Here is a 15,316-nt window from a genome sequence, read left to right on the forward strand (position 1 = left end):
CTTACTCTGTGGTCAGTCATGATAGTATGTAACCTGTAGTCACTTGCCTTGTTTGCAGCTTAGCTAAAGGCTGGGTGGAGATTTGTTTCTGTTCAGCTTGGCAAGAAACCAGTCTGACTCAAGTGCTTGTCCGACTTCTTCTTACCTAGAAGCAAAAGAACCTACTTTAAATCGTCTCCCCTCACAGGATGTGAGACATGATCTGCTAATAGCAAACAAGGCAAGGACACATTTCGAGATTCACAGATTTTCTTTAAAAACAATGAAAGTCTTTATAGCGTTTGATGGTCTCTGCGAACCTTTTGACATTCTTCCTGGACAAACTGTAAAGGGAGTCAAACAGATGCTAAAGGTAATATCATTTATTATTTGTGGCATTATTCTTTATAATTTTCACATAGATAATTATCAATAAAGTCTGATAGTTGTTCCCAAAGCAAAACTACAACGTAACCTAGAATTTCACAAGATTGAGATCATCAGAGATAACTATTAGCAAATTCTTCTCATGTAATGTATTATTTTCATCTGTTTTTGACCCGAAGCTTCAGTCCTAACAAGTAAGCAGTGTGGGATAACATTGTTATGATAACTAAAGGGGTTTTCCAGATTTAAATATTGATGACCTATCCTTAGATTGGTGGCAGCTTGATACCCAGGACCCACACAGATCAGCTGCTTGAAGTAGCAACTGTGCTGTCACATTCATCCATCATGGGTGCCTGTAATGATAGGTTGTCAATATTACAATTCCTGAAAACTACGCAGAATATCTGATAATCTGGCATTTTATCAGTTCCCACTGATGGTGCATTATTATTATTAATAATTTTATTTATAATTTATTTATTTATAATATATTTATTTTATGTATATAGCGCCAATATATTCCACAGCACTTTACAATTTGTAGGGTTCAAGTGCAGACAAAATAAGGAAAACAGAGAAGTAAGTCAATTCACACAATGGTACTGAGGGCCCTGCTCGCAAGAGCTTACAATCTATGAGGTAGAGGAGGTGACACAAGACATAGCAGGGGTAGCATCAAAGGTAATATTGCTTATACAGTGATCCAGCAGTTTTTCTGGTAAAAGTTATTTTCATCACACATATAAATTACGCTGTATGAGCCATCACCAGTCAGCTGGTGCCTGTATATATAAAGGTATAGTCCGATATGGCATAATATTTTGTGGGGTATTTGTGGTGGTATTAAAGGGGTTGTCCAGTTAATTTCTATAGCGATGACCTATCCTCAGTATAGGTAGCAATAACAAGACCTAGGACCACTACTGGTCAGCTGTTTGAAGCAGCTGCGGCACTCACACGAGTACTGTGACCTCTTCGCATGTGATCAGTTTCATACTGGCCGTGCAATCTAATTACTGACTCGTCTCATAGAAGTGAGTAGGATGAGGCTGTAATGACATTACATGGCCATTAGAAAACAGATCACATGCGATGTAAACAGTGAAGGGGTCATGGTATTCATATAAGCACCATGTTCTCTTCAAACAGCTGAGCTGTAGGGATTCCAGTTGTTCAAAATATAGGTAATCAACAAAAAAAGAATTTGACAACTCCTTTATTGTATTTTAAGTTATATTGCAAACACCTGGCATAGGCGAGTTTGAGGTCCCTTCATGATCTCCTTTTCAATTGTCACTTACCATTTATACCGTAGCACAGTGATCTTACAATGTAGCAAAAAACATGCGAGTTCTAAGTGGGTTTCTATCAATTTCATTCTAGGAGATGAATGTGTAAGAAAACTAGATTGTTTACCCAACATTAAAAGGATGATTGATGTGAATGATTACAATGTGTGTGCTGTGTTACAGTATATGTTACTGCCATATATACAAAACGTTGTCCATGAGTAGACACTGATGTCTTATACTTAGGACAGGTCATCAGTATCGGGCTGTGTAGGGTCCAACCTCTGGCACCACCACCGATCAGATGATATCTGCACAGTATAATGGCCCCGCCACACTATGGTAGCTCTTGAATGGTTGTAATGGTTATAGGTATCATTTTGTGAATATCCCATAATCATTCTAGGATTATGAAGCTACAGATAGACACAAGTACAGGTTAATCTGTTTTGCAGGAATATTTTCACATCCAGTTGTCAGATGACAAACAAGGGAGAAGGTTTTTGGAGCTTATATATGCAGGAGGCATACTAAGAGATGAATGGGTCCTAACAGATGCTGGGATTACGCTTTGTTCAACCATTAAGTGCATTGTAAAGGTAAGAATCAGCCTGTGATATCACAAAATACATCTATTTACTTACACATGGAGATGCTATGCCTTTTTACCACTATTTGTAAAATCGTCCTTTTAGGAGATCGCAGCAGTGATATGTTGTCTCTCTTGCGCCCTATTACCCAATACTAATAGGTAATGGGGTAACACATTGTAACAGCATGGTACAGATAACAGAAAGTGGGGGGATTTATCTTATATTTTACACCAGTTTCTGTAATGATAGAAACTACCAAACACCAGTCTTAATAAATCTCCCCCAATCGTTTCGGCATGCCCTACAACCTTACAATTTATTAGAAATAAAGGATACATAAGTTGAAGGCAAAAATCTTGTTAAGTCTTTTAATGATAGAGCATTATGGATCCTGTGGCTTTGGTATAATTTAAGTGTTAATAACAAATATTATTTCTGATGTGCAAAAGAATAAAATTTTGTAAAACATTTAGTGTTTTTGTGTCAATAAGGCTCTATTCACACTACCTTCAAAGGCTCACTTTGAAACCTAGAGCAGTCCATTCACATTAGATGTACGTCAACTGAACTTTCCAATTTAGGCAGGTTTGGAATTACCATCTAAGCCTTAGATTCTATGGTTTGGTTCACATCTGAGTTAGTATTTTGTCCAGGAGAGTTTGCATGGTGACTTCCCCCCATATGGAATACCAAACGCAATTGCAAGCGCTGTGCAGTAAAAGCTCACAGATCCCCATAGACTATAATTGGGTCTGTTTGCTTTCCGCCAGATCTCCTTACAGAACTTGCAGACAGGAAAGTAGTTCACCATCTACTTACCTGTCCACATGATTCGTGCGGGCAACACGTGGCAAGCACACAGACCCCATTATAGTCAATAGGGTCCGTGCGCTTTCACTGGCACAGCGCTTGTAGTTGCTTTCGGTAGTCCGTTCGGGAGGAAGGGAGGGTGGGGGTGGGGGTCCTCATGCGGACTCCCCCGGACAGAATACCAGATGTGAACAAGGGGTAATATGTATCTTCTAATCTGTGTGGCTACTATAACTCAGCAGTCTTGGCGGATTTGACAGAAAGAGTAGCCTTGACCTTATGTAAGTTGCAACTTGCTCAATAAACGCAGAATAAATAAATAAAATGGAACCCTGGATGCAGCACTCTCTTCATGAAAAATTGGTGGTAGCATCAATGGAACCTGATGGATCCCATGTTAAGAATTGGGGTCTGCAAGACATCACAACACTAGTGTGAACATAGACGAACATTCAATTGTGGAACGTTCTTTTCCATATTCAGTACTACACTTTGTTGGTGTGAATAAATAGTAATAACTGTTATAGAAACTTTGCATATACTACAACAAGGTCATGATTTATGACTGCTGGCAAAACAAGTGCTATAAAGATTTATGCAGCATTTGTTTCAGTTGTTTGCAAAAAATGAATTAGTCGATCAATGTTTGCAAATATACATCTATATTTGACGTCTACACATGTTTAATGTATGAGACCTTATTGTTCAGGCGCAGCAGCAGGTAACCAGGCAGGGTATATAGTACATAGAGTTCAGGTTCTAAAGAAATTCATTCATAAGTCTTGCTATTTGTCTTTATTATGGGGTGACATATGGCCATTGCTGTTGCTTTCTGTTGCCTCCAGCCATCTCTATAACTTGTCTCTGGCATCTATAGACATGATAAGTGACGGCTGTGTTGGAATACCAATTGGACGCTCTTTAGGACAGGTTACTGGCTTGTTAGAAATTGTAAGTTCTAAGGGAGCTTGTGATGGAAATTCTGTTACTGCAAAAGATGAAACAGTGGGCAGCACAAAGAATATATTATACCATACTGGTCTGCCAATATGGTCACCTCAGATTATTATGCAGCAATATGGCTCTTTAGTGAATAATTACACCTTGAACCGCTGCTTTACATGAGATTTTTCCTTTAAGTAGGATTATTTTATTGTAGAGCGAACCACAGGATAGCTCATCAGTATGTGATCTGTGGGGGTCCAACACCTGAACCCCGCACAGATAAGCCTACAGCAGTCTACTGGTACAGCACTGCTCTTTTTAATGCTGCCTCATGCATCAAGTTGCTGCTCATCTCTTGCAACCTGCACAAGCTTCACCTCCTTCCCTCAGTGGGGGAACTAGTCAACGCTGTGACCATTCTTGACTGGCCCAGCCATAGCCCTGACCTAAACCCAATCGAGCATCTCTGGAGAGATCTGAAAATGGCTGTCCACCAACGTTCACCATCCAACCTGACAGAACTGGAGAGGATCTGCAAGGAAGAATGGCAGATCCTCCAGATCCAAATCCAGATGTGAAAAACTCCTTGCATCATTCCCAAGAAGAATCATGGCTGTACTAGCTCAAAAGGTGCAAATACTCAATACTGAGAAAAGGGTCTGAATACTTATGACCTTTTGATATTTCAGTTTTTCTTTTTTAATAAATATGCAAAATATCTACATTTCTGGGGGGGGGGGTTTCGGTCAAGATGGGGAGATGGGGTGCTGAGTGTACGTTAGTGGGAAATAAAATGAACTTTTTTGATTTTAGCAAATGGCTGCAATGAAACAAAGAGTGAAAAATCTAAAGGGGTCTGAATACTTTCTGTACCCACTGTATCATCAAAGCACCTTAAATTAAAGGGAAACACCACTCAAATCTAAAATATTTTATTACATGTTTCTTATGTATGGAGCAATGTAAGCAATATAATAATAATACATTTTATTTATATAGCGCCAACATATTCCACAGAACTGTACAATTTGTAGGGTTCAAATACAGACAGATACATTACAAAGAAAGTCATTTCACACAATGGGACTGAGGGCCCTGCTCGCAAGAGCTTACAATCTATGAGGTAGAGGGGGTGACACAAGAGGTAGCAGGGGCGGCATTGCTTATACAGTGGTCAGACAATTTTGTAATAGAGGTTACTGTCATTACACGAACATAAGACTTTATGAGCCATCACTAGTGGTGTCCTGTAACATGTGGATGGAGCTTGGACATATAAAGTTAGCCTGAAATGGCATCATATCATGTGGGGTAATGTGGGAGCTGGAACAGAGGAGGGTTAGATTTTGGGGATTCTAATGACGGTACAGAAGGGTTTACATTAGGAATTGTGGTAGGCCTGTCTGAAAAGATGTGTCTTTAGTTTGCGCTTGAAGCTGTAGAAATTGGGAGTTAATCTGATTGTCCGGGGTAGAGTATTCCAGAGAAGTGGTGCAGCTCGGGAGAAGTCTTGTATACGAGCGTGGGCACTGGGAAGTTCTGATAATAGAGGATGTAAGTGTTAGGTCATTGAGTGAACGGAGAACACAGGTTGGGCGGTAGACAGAGATGAGGGAGGAAATGTATGGAGGTGCGGCATTATGGAGAGCCTTGTGGATGAGGTGATAACTTTATATTTTATTCTATAATGAATAGGCAGCCAATGTAGTGACTGGCACAGACCAGAGGCATCGCTGTAGCATCTAGCCTGATAGATGAGCCTGGCCGCTGCATTCAGAATAGATTGTAGAGGGGAGAGTTTAATGAGGGGAAGACCGATTAGTAAGGAGTTACAGTAGTCAAGGCGAGAATGAATCAGAGAGACAATAAGTGTCTTTGGTGTATCTCTAGTAAGGAAAGGGCGTATTCTGGAGATGTTTTTGAGGTGGAGGTGACATGAGCGTGCAAGTGATTTAATATGGGGAGTGAAGGAAAGGTCTGAGTCAAACATGACCTTGAGGCAGCGAGATATAGTAAGGCCTGAAACTGCAATGGATATATCAGGGACAGACCTATTAGATGGTGGAAATAGTAGTAGTTCAGTCTTAGAGAGATTTAGTTTCAGATAGAGCGAGGACATGATATTAGAGACAGCAGAGAGACAGTCACTGGTGTTGTGTTTGAGTGCAGGGGTGATGTCACGGGAAGATGTGTATAATTGGGTGTCATCAGCATAAAGATGGTACCGGAAGCCAAATCTGGTGATGGTTTGTCCAATGGGGGCTGTGTAGAGAGAAAAGAGCAGGAGGCCTAGGACCGAGCCCTGAGGAACCCCAACAGCAAGGGAAAGAGGGGAGGAAACAGAGCCTGCAAATGATACACTGAAAGTGCGGTCTGACAGATAAGAGGGGAACCAGGAGAGTGCAGTGTCCATGAGGCCGACTGAGCGGAGCATAGTGAGGAGAAGTTGATGGTCAACAGTATCAAAAGCTGCAGAGAGGTCCAGAAGAATAAGAAGAGAGAAGTCACCATTGGATTTAGCCATTAGGAGATCATTGGAGACTTTTGTGAGAGCCGTTTCAGTGCAGAGTGCGGAAACCAGTTTGTAAGGGATCAAGCAGAGAGTTAGCAGAGAGATAGCGGATTAAACGAGAATAGACCAGGCGTTCCAAGATTTTAGAGATGAAGGGGAGGTTAGAGACGGGTCGATAGTTAGCAGCACAGGACGGGTCCAGGGAGGGTTTTTCAATAGTGGGGTTAGCAATAAAGATGCTGCAGCTCTAGCCTAAGTGCCATTACCCCTACAAACAGCTGGTGGGGGCTGGGAGTCAGATCTCCGCAGATTTTATATTGATAGCTTATCCTAAGAATAGACCTTCAATTTTAAACACTTTTTTAGTACCTTCTAAAAAACTGAACACAGATTAGGACATGGAAACACAAATTGTTTTGGTTGTTGGACTGTATTTTCAGATTATATTACTTGAAGATAAAACTTAAAGGGATATTCTGAAATATTTATGGCACATGGAAAATATTAATATTCCAAAGATGTTTCATGGGGGGGGGGGTTGTCTTTTGGATCTTATATGTATTGGGATAATGGGTTTCCTGTTTCAGTGCTTGACATTTCAGAGTGGAGGACACCATGTGGCTGCGAAAAAAACCTGCTATTTGTGTTGTAGTTTATAGGAGTTACAGGAATTACAACATTCTTTGAAGCTTCCATAAATTACACAATATGTCTTAATCTCTGGAGTGTAAGGGTCCATTCACACGTAGTATTTTGGCACTGAATCCGTGTCAGAATCAGCATGGAAAAAAAAGCCTCCCATGGATTTCAATGGCTTCAGAATGTGCAGAAAACGGAACCCATTGAAGTAAATGGGAGGCTTTTTTTTCCACGCTGATTCTGATGCGGATTCCGCGCCAAAATACTCCATGTGAATGGACCCTAAGGGTAAATTCACATGGTGGAATTTTTGCGACAGAATTCGCCAGAAAAAAATCTGATTCCCCTTCATTTCAATCAACTAGTAGAAAAAAGATGCGTCCTGTTCGATCTTTAGGCAGATTCTTTCCAACCCTCTCATTAAAGTGAATAGGAGTAAGAAATCTTTCTGTCAATGGCAAGGAAACTTCTGCAGTGGATTTTGCATGTAAACTTGAACATAGACAAGTCCCAAAGATGGCGGGAGCCAGCAAAGAACAGCAGCATTGGCTTGGACTGTACACCCCTTATTTGGAGTAATACTATGTACATGCTACAGTATATTAAATAAAATTACAAATTCGGCTAAAAGACTTATGTAAACTTTTCTTTAGCATGTAAACTCTGTGTACCTCTCACCCTGCCTGGTTACCTGCAGTCTATGTAAATACTGAAGTCCCATACATTAAACATGTCTAGAAGTCAAACATGCATACATATATATTTGCAAACATTGGTCTCATTATTCATTTTTTCATACAAATAAAACACAAATAGCAGATTACTGGTTGTAGCTATAGCCGGTTATTAATGACCTTGTTTTGCTAAATGACAAAGCTTCTAGCTATTACTAGAGATGAGCGAACACTAAAATGTTCGAGGTTCGAAATTCGATTCGAACAGCCGCTCAATGTTCGTGTGTTCGAACGGGTTTCGAACCCCATTATAGTCTATGGGGAACAGATACTCGTTAAGGGGGAAACCCAAATCCGTGTCTGGAGGGTCACCAAGTCCACTATGACACCCCAGGAAATGATGCCAACACCTCTGGAATGACACTGGGACAGCAGGGGAAGCATGTCTGGGGGCATCTAACACACCAAAGACCCTCTATTACCCCAACATCACAGCCTAACAACTACACACTTTACACACTCAATACCACCTCTCTGACAGTAGGAAAACACCTTGAAACATGTGTATTTGGCACTTGCAGTGAGGAGAGCTTGTCACCAGCAGTGAATTTGGCCCTTGTAGTAAGTTGAGGTTGGCACCAACATTTGTTTTGAAAATCAGGGTGGATTGAGCCTCTAACCAGCAGAGTTTGGGCAAATTCATGGTGGAGGGAGCCTCTAAACACCCCAGTTTGGGCAAATTCATGGTGGAGGGAGCCTCTAAAAACCCCAGTTTGGACCAATTCATGGTGGAGGGAGCCTCTAACCAGCCCAGTTTGGGCAAATTCATGGTGGAGGGAGCCTCTAAAAAACCCAGTTTGGACCAATTCATGGTGGAGGGAGCCTCTAACCAGCCCAGTTTGGGCAAATTCATGGTGGAGGGAGCCTCTAACCAGCCCAGTTTGGACCAATTAATGGTGGAGGGAGCCTCTAACCAGCCCAGTTTGGACCAATTAATGGTGGAGGGAGCCTCTAACCAGCCCAGTTTGAACCAATTCATGGTGGAGGGAGCCTCTAAACAGCCCAGTTTGGGCAAATTCATGGTGGAGGGAGCCTCTAAAAAACCCAGTTTGGACCAATTCATGGTGGAGGGAGCCTCTAACCAGCCCAGTTTGGACCAATTAATGGTGGAGGGAGCCTCTAACCAGCCCAGTTTGGACCAATTCATGGTGGAGGGAGCCTCTAAACAGCCAAGTTTTGGGAAATTCATGGTGGAGGGAGCCTCTAACCAGCCCAGTTTGGACCAATTCATGGTGGAGGGAGCCTCTAAACAGCCAAGTTTTGGGAAATTCATGGTGGAGGGAGCCTCTAACCAGCCCAGTTTGGACCAATTCATGGTGGAGGGAGCCTCTAAAAAACCCAGTTTGGACCAATTCATGGTGGAGGGAGCCTCTAAACAGCCCAGTTTGGGCAAATTCATGGTGGAGGGAGCCTCTAACCAGCCCAGTTTGGACCAATTAATGGTGGAGGGAGCCTCTAAACAGCCCAGTTTGGGCAAATTCATGGTGGAGGGAGCCTCTAACCAGCCCAGTTTGGACCAATTCATGGTGGAGGGAGCCTCTAACCAGCCCAGTTTGGGCAAATTCATGGTGGAGGGAGCCTCTAAAAAACCCAGTTTGGACCAATTCATGGTGGAGGGAGCCTCTAACCAGCCCAGTTTGGGCAAATTCATGGTGGAGGGAGCCTCTAACCAGCCCAGTTTGGACCAATTAATGGTGGAGGGAGCCTCTAACCAGCCCAGTTTGGACCAATTCATGGTGGAGGGAGCCTCTAACCAGCCCAGTTTGGACCAATTAATGGTGGAGGGAGCCTCTAAACAGCCAAGTTTTGGGAAATTCATGGTGGAGGGAGCCTCTAACCAGCCCAGTTTGGACCAATTCATGGTGGAGGGAGCCTCTAAACAGCCCAGTTTGGGCAAATTCATGGTGGAGGGAGCCTCTAAAAAACCCAGTTTGGACCAATTCATGGTGGAGGGAGCCTCTAATTAGCCCAGTTTGGACCAATTAATTGTGGAGGGAGCCTCTAACCAGCCCAGTTTGGACCAATTAATGGTGGAGGGAGCCTCTAAACAGCCCAGTTTGGGCAAATTCATGGTGGAGGGAGCCTCTAACCAGCCCAGTTTGGACCAATTAATGGTGGAGGGAGCCTCTAACCAGCCCAGTTTGGACCAATTAATGGTGGAGGGAGCCTCTAACCACCCCAGTTTGGACCAATTCATGGTGGAGGGAGCCTCTAACCAGCCCAGTTTGGACCAATTCATGGTGGAGGGAGCCTCTAAAAAACCCAGTTTGGACCAATTCATGGTGGAGGGAGCCTCTAAACAGCCCAGTTTGGGCAAATTCATGGTGGAGGGAGCCTCTAAAAAACCCAGTTTGGACCAATTCATGGTGGAGGGAGCCTCTAACCAGCCCAGTTTGGACCAATTAATGGTGGAGGGAGCCTCTAAACAGCCAAGTTTGGACCAATTCATGGTGGAGGGAGCCTCTAAAAACCCCAGTTTGGACCAATTCATGGTGGAGGGAGCCTCTAACCAGCCCAGTTTGGACCAATTAATGGTGGAGGGAGCCTCTAACCAGCCCAGTTTGGACCAATTAATGGTGGAGGGAGCCTCTAACCACCCCAGTTTGGACCAATTCATGGTGGAGGGAGCCTCTAAACAGCCAAGTTTGGACCAATTCATGGTGAAGGGAGCCTCTAAAAACCCGTTTGGACCAATTCATGGTGGAGGGAGCCTCTAACCAGCCCAGTTTGGGCAAATTCATGGTGGAGGGAGCCTCTAAACAGCCCAGTTTGGGCAAATTCATGGTGGAGGGAGCCTCTAACCAGCCCAGTTTGGACCAATTAATGGTGGAGGGAGCCTCTAACCAGCCCAGTTTGGACCAATTAATGGTGGAGGGAGCCTCTAACCACCCCAGTTTGGACCAATTCATGGTGGAGGGAGCCTCTAAACAGCCAAGTTTGGACCAATTCATGGTGGAGGGAGCCTCTAAAAACCCCAGTTTGGACCAATTCATGGTGGAGGGAGCCTCTAACCAGCCCAGTTTGGACCAATTAATGGTGGAGGGAGCCTCTAAACAGCCAAGTTTTGGGAAATTCATGGTGGAGGGAGCCTCTAACCAGCCCAGTTTGGACCAATTCATGGTGGAGGGAGCCTCTAAAAAACCCAGTTTGGACCAATTCATGGTGGAGGGAGCCTCTAACCAGCCCAGTTTGGACCAATTCATGGTGGAGGGAGCCTCTAAACAGCCCAGTTTGGGCAAATTCATGGTGGAGGGAGCCTCTAAAAAACCCAGTTTGGACCAATTCATGGTGGAGGGAGCCTCTAATTAGCCCAGTTTGGACCAATTAATTGTGGAGGGAGCCTCTAACCAGCCCAGTTTGGACCAATTAATGGTGGAGGGAGCCTCTAAACAGCCCAGTTTGGGCAAATTCATGGTGGAGGGAGCCTCTAACCAGCCCAGTTTGGACCAATTAATGGTGGAGGGAGCCTCTAACCAGCCCAGTTTGGACCAATTAATGGTGGAGGGAGCCTCTAACCACCCCAGTTTGGACCAATTCATGGTGGAGGGAGCCTCTAACCAGCCCAGTTTGGACCAATTCATGGTGGAGGGAGCCTCTAAAAAACCCAGTTTGGACCAATTCATGGTGGAGGGAGCCTCTAAACAGCCCAGTTTGGGCAAATTCATGGTGGAGGGAGCCTCTAAAAAACCCAGTTTGGACCAATTCATGGTGGAGGGAGCCTCTAACCAGCCCAGTTTGGACCAATTAATGGTGGAGGGAGCCTCTAAACAGCCAAGTTTGGACCAATTCATGGTGGAGGGAGCCTCTAAAAACCCCAGTTTGGACCAATTCATGGTGGAGGGAGCCTCTAACCAGCCCAGTTTGGACCAATTAATGGTGGAGGGAGCCTCTAACCAGCCCAGTTTGGACCAATTAATGGTGGAGGGAGCCTCTAACCACCCCAGTTTGGACCAATTCATGGTGGAGGGAGCCTCTAAACAGCCAAGTTTGGACCAATTCATGGTGAAGGGAGCCTCTAAAAACCCGTTTGGACCAATTCATGGTGGAGGGAGCCTCTAACCAGCCCAGTTTGGGCAAATTCATGGTGGAGGGAGCCTCTAAACAGCCCAGTTTGGGCAAATTCATGGTGGAGGGAGCCTCTAACCAGCCCAGTTTGGACCAATTAATGGTGGAGGGAGCCTCTAACCAGCCCAGTTTGGACCAATTAATGGTGGAGGGAGCCTCTAACCACCCCAGTTTGGACCAATTCATGGTGGAGGGAGCCTCTAAACAGCCAAGTTTGGACCAATTCATGGTGGAGGGAGCCTCTAAAAACCCCAGTTTGGACCAATTCATGGTGGAGGGAGCCTCTAACCAGCCCAGTTTGGACCAATTAATGGTGGAGGGAGCCTCTAAACAGCCAAGTTTGGACCAATTCATGGTGGAGGGAGCCTCTAAAAACCCCAGTTTGGACCAATTCATGGTGGAGGGAGCCTCTAACCAGCCCAGTTTGGACCAATTAATGGTGGAGGGAGCCTCTAACCAGCCCAGTTTGGACCAATTAATGGTGGAGGGAGCCTCTAACCACCCCAGTTTGGACCAATTCATGGTGGAGGGAGCCTCTAAACAGCCAAGTTTGGACCAATTCATGGTGAAGGGAGCCTCTAAAAACCCGTTTGGACCAATTCATGGTGGAGGGAGCCTCTAACCAGCCCAGTTTGGGCAAATTCATGGTGGAGGGAGCCTCTAAACAGCCCAGTTTGGGCAAATTCATGGTGGAGGGAGCCTCTAACCAGCCCAGTTTGGACCAATTAATGGTGGAGGGAGCCTCTAACCAGCCCAGTTTGGACCAATTAATGGTGGAGGGAGCCTCTAACCACCCCAGTTTGGACCAATTCATGGTGGAGGGAGCCTCTAAACAGCCAAGTTTGGACCAATTCATGGTGGAGGGAGCCTCTAAAAACCCCAGTTTGGACCAATTCATGGTGGAGGGAGCCTCTAACCAGCCCAGTTTGGACCAATTAATGGTGGAGGGAGCCTCTAAACAGCCAAGTTTTGGGAAATTCATGGTGGAGGGAGCCTCTAACCAGCCCAGTTTGGACCAATTCATGGTGGAGGGAGCCTCTAAAAAACCCAGTTTGGACCAATTCATGGTGGAGGGAGCCTCTAAACAGCCCAGTTTGGGCAAATTCATGGTGGAGGGAGCCTCTAACCAGCCCAGTTTGGACCAATTAATGGTGGAGGGAGCCTCTAAACAGCCCAGTTTGGGCAAATTCATGGTGGAGGGAGCCTCTAACCAGCCCAGTTTGGACCAATTCATGGTGGAGGGAGCCTCTAACCAGCCCAGTTTGGGCAAATTCATGGTGGAGGGAGCCTCTAAAAAACCCAGTTTGGACCAATTCATGGTGGAGGGAGCCTCTAACCAGCCCAGTTTGGGCAAATTCATGGTGGAGGGAGCCTCTAACCAGCCCAGTTTGGACCAATTAATGGTGGAGGGAGCCTCTAACCAGCCCAGTTTGGACCAATTCATGGTGGAGGGAGCCTCTAACCAGCCCAGTTTGGACCAATTAATGGTGGAGGGAGCCTCTAAACAGCCAAGTTTTGGGAAATTCATGGTGGAGGGAGCCTCTAACCAGCCCAGTTTGGACCAATTAATGGTGGAGGGAGCCTCTAACCACCCCAGTTTGGACCAATTCATGGTGGAGGGAGCCTCTAAACAGCCAAGTTTGGACCAATTCATGGTGAAGGGAGCCTCTAAAAACCCGTTTGGACCAATTCATGGTGGAGGGAGCCTCTAACCAGCCCAGTTTGGGCAAATTCATGGTGGAGGGAGCCTCTAAACAGCCCAGTTTGGGCAAATTCATGGTGGAGGGAGCCTCTAACCAGCCCAGTTTGGACCAATTAATGGTGGAGGGAGCCTCTAACCAGCCCAGTTTGGACCAATTAATGGTGGAGGGAGCCTCTAACCACCCCAGTTTGGACCAATTCATGGTGGAGGGAGCCTCTAAACAGCCAAGTTTGGACCAATTCATGGTGGAGGGAGCCTCTAAAAACCCCAGTTTGGACCAATTCATGGTGGAGGGAGCCTCTAACCAGCCCAGTTTGGACCAATTAATGGTGGAGGGAGCCTCTAAACAGCCAAGTTTTGGGAAATTCATGGTGGAGGGAGCCTCTAACCAGCCCAGTTTGGACCAATTCATGGTGGAGGGAGCCTCTAAAAAACCCAGTTTGGACCAATTCATGGTGGAGGGAGCCTCTAAACAGCCCAGTTTGGGCAAATTCATGGTGGAGGGAGCCTCTAACCAGCCCAGTTTGGACCAATTAATGGTGGAGGGAGCCTCTAAACAGCCCAGTTTGGGCAAATTCATGGTGGAGGGAGCCTCTAACCAGCCCAGTTTGGACCAATTCATGGTGGAGGGAGCCTCTAACCAGCCCAGTTTGGGCAAATTCATGGTGGAGGGAGCCTCTAAAAAACCCAGTTTGGACCAATTCATGGTGGAGGGAGCCTCTAACCAGCCCAGTTTGGGCAAATTCATGGTGGAGGGAGCCTCTAACCAGCCCAGTTTGGACCAATTAATGGTGGAGGGAGCCTCTAACCAGCCCAGTTTGGACCAATTCATGGTGGAGGGAGCCTCTAACCAGCCCAGTTTGGACCAATTAATGGTGGAGGGAGCCTCTAAACAGCCAAGTTTTGGGAAATTCATGGTGGAGGGAGCCTCTAACCAGCCCAGTTTGGACCAATTAATGGTGGAGGGAGCCTCTAACCACCCCAGTTTGGACCAATTCATGGTGGAGGGAGCCTCTAAACAGCCAAGTTTGGACCAATTCATGGTGAAGGGAGCCTCTAAAAACCCGTTTGGACCAATTCATGGTGGAGGGAGCCTCTAACCAGCCCAGTTTGGGCAAATTCATGGTGGAGGGAGCCTCTAAACAGCCCAGTTTGGGCAAATTCATGGTGGAGGGAGCCTCTAACCAGCCCAGTTTGGACCAATTAATGGTGGAGGGAGCCTCTAACCAGCCCAGTTTGGACCAATTAATGGTGGAGGGAGCCTCTAACCACCCCAGTTTGGACCAATTCATGGTGGAGGGAGCCTCTAAACAGCCAAGTTTGGACCAATTCATGGTGGAGGGAGCCTCTAAAAACCCCAGTTTGGACCAATTCATGGTGGAGGGAGCCTCTAACCAGCCCAGTTTGGACCAATTAATGGTGGAGGGAGCCTCTAAACAGCCAAGTTTTGGGAAATTCATGGTGGAGGGAGCCTCTAACCAGCCCAGTTTGGACCAATTCATGGTGGAGGGAGCCTCTAAACAGCCCAGTTTGGGCAAATTCATGGTGGAGGGAGCCTCTAAAAAACCCAGTTTGGACCAATTCATGGTGGAGGGAGCCTCTAATTAGCCCAGTTTGGACCAATTAATTGTGGAGGGAGCCTCTAACCAGCCCAGTTT

General features: G+C 45.6%; 1 protein-coding gene across 1 annotated transcript in view; it reads left to right on the plus strand.

Annotated features, from left to right (window-relative positions):
- Positions 1 to 262: 262 nt before the first annotated feature.
- ANKUB1 (ankyrin repeat and ubiquitin domain containing 1) overlaps positions 263 to 15,316 on the plus strand; it is a 38,702-nt gene continuing 23,648 nt past the window's right edge. Inside the window, exons 1-2 of the mRNA XM_075268820.1 lie at positions 263 to 352; positions 2,114 to 2,257. Coding sequence (XP_075124921.1) covers positions 263 to 352; positions 2,114 to 2,257 — 234 coding nt within the window. The remainder of the gene's footprint in view (positions 353 to 2,113; positions 2,258 to 15,316) is intronic.

The sequence above is a fragment of the Leptodactylus fuscus genome, chromosome 3 (genome assembly GCF_031893055.1).
Source record: "Leptodactylus fuscus isolate aLepFus1 chromosome 3, aLepFus1.hap2, whole genome shotgun sequence".
Taxonomy (NCBI): Eukaryota; Metazoa; Chordata; class Amphibia; order Anura; family Leptodactylidae; genus Leptodactylus; species Leptodactylus fuscus.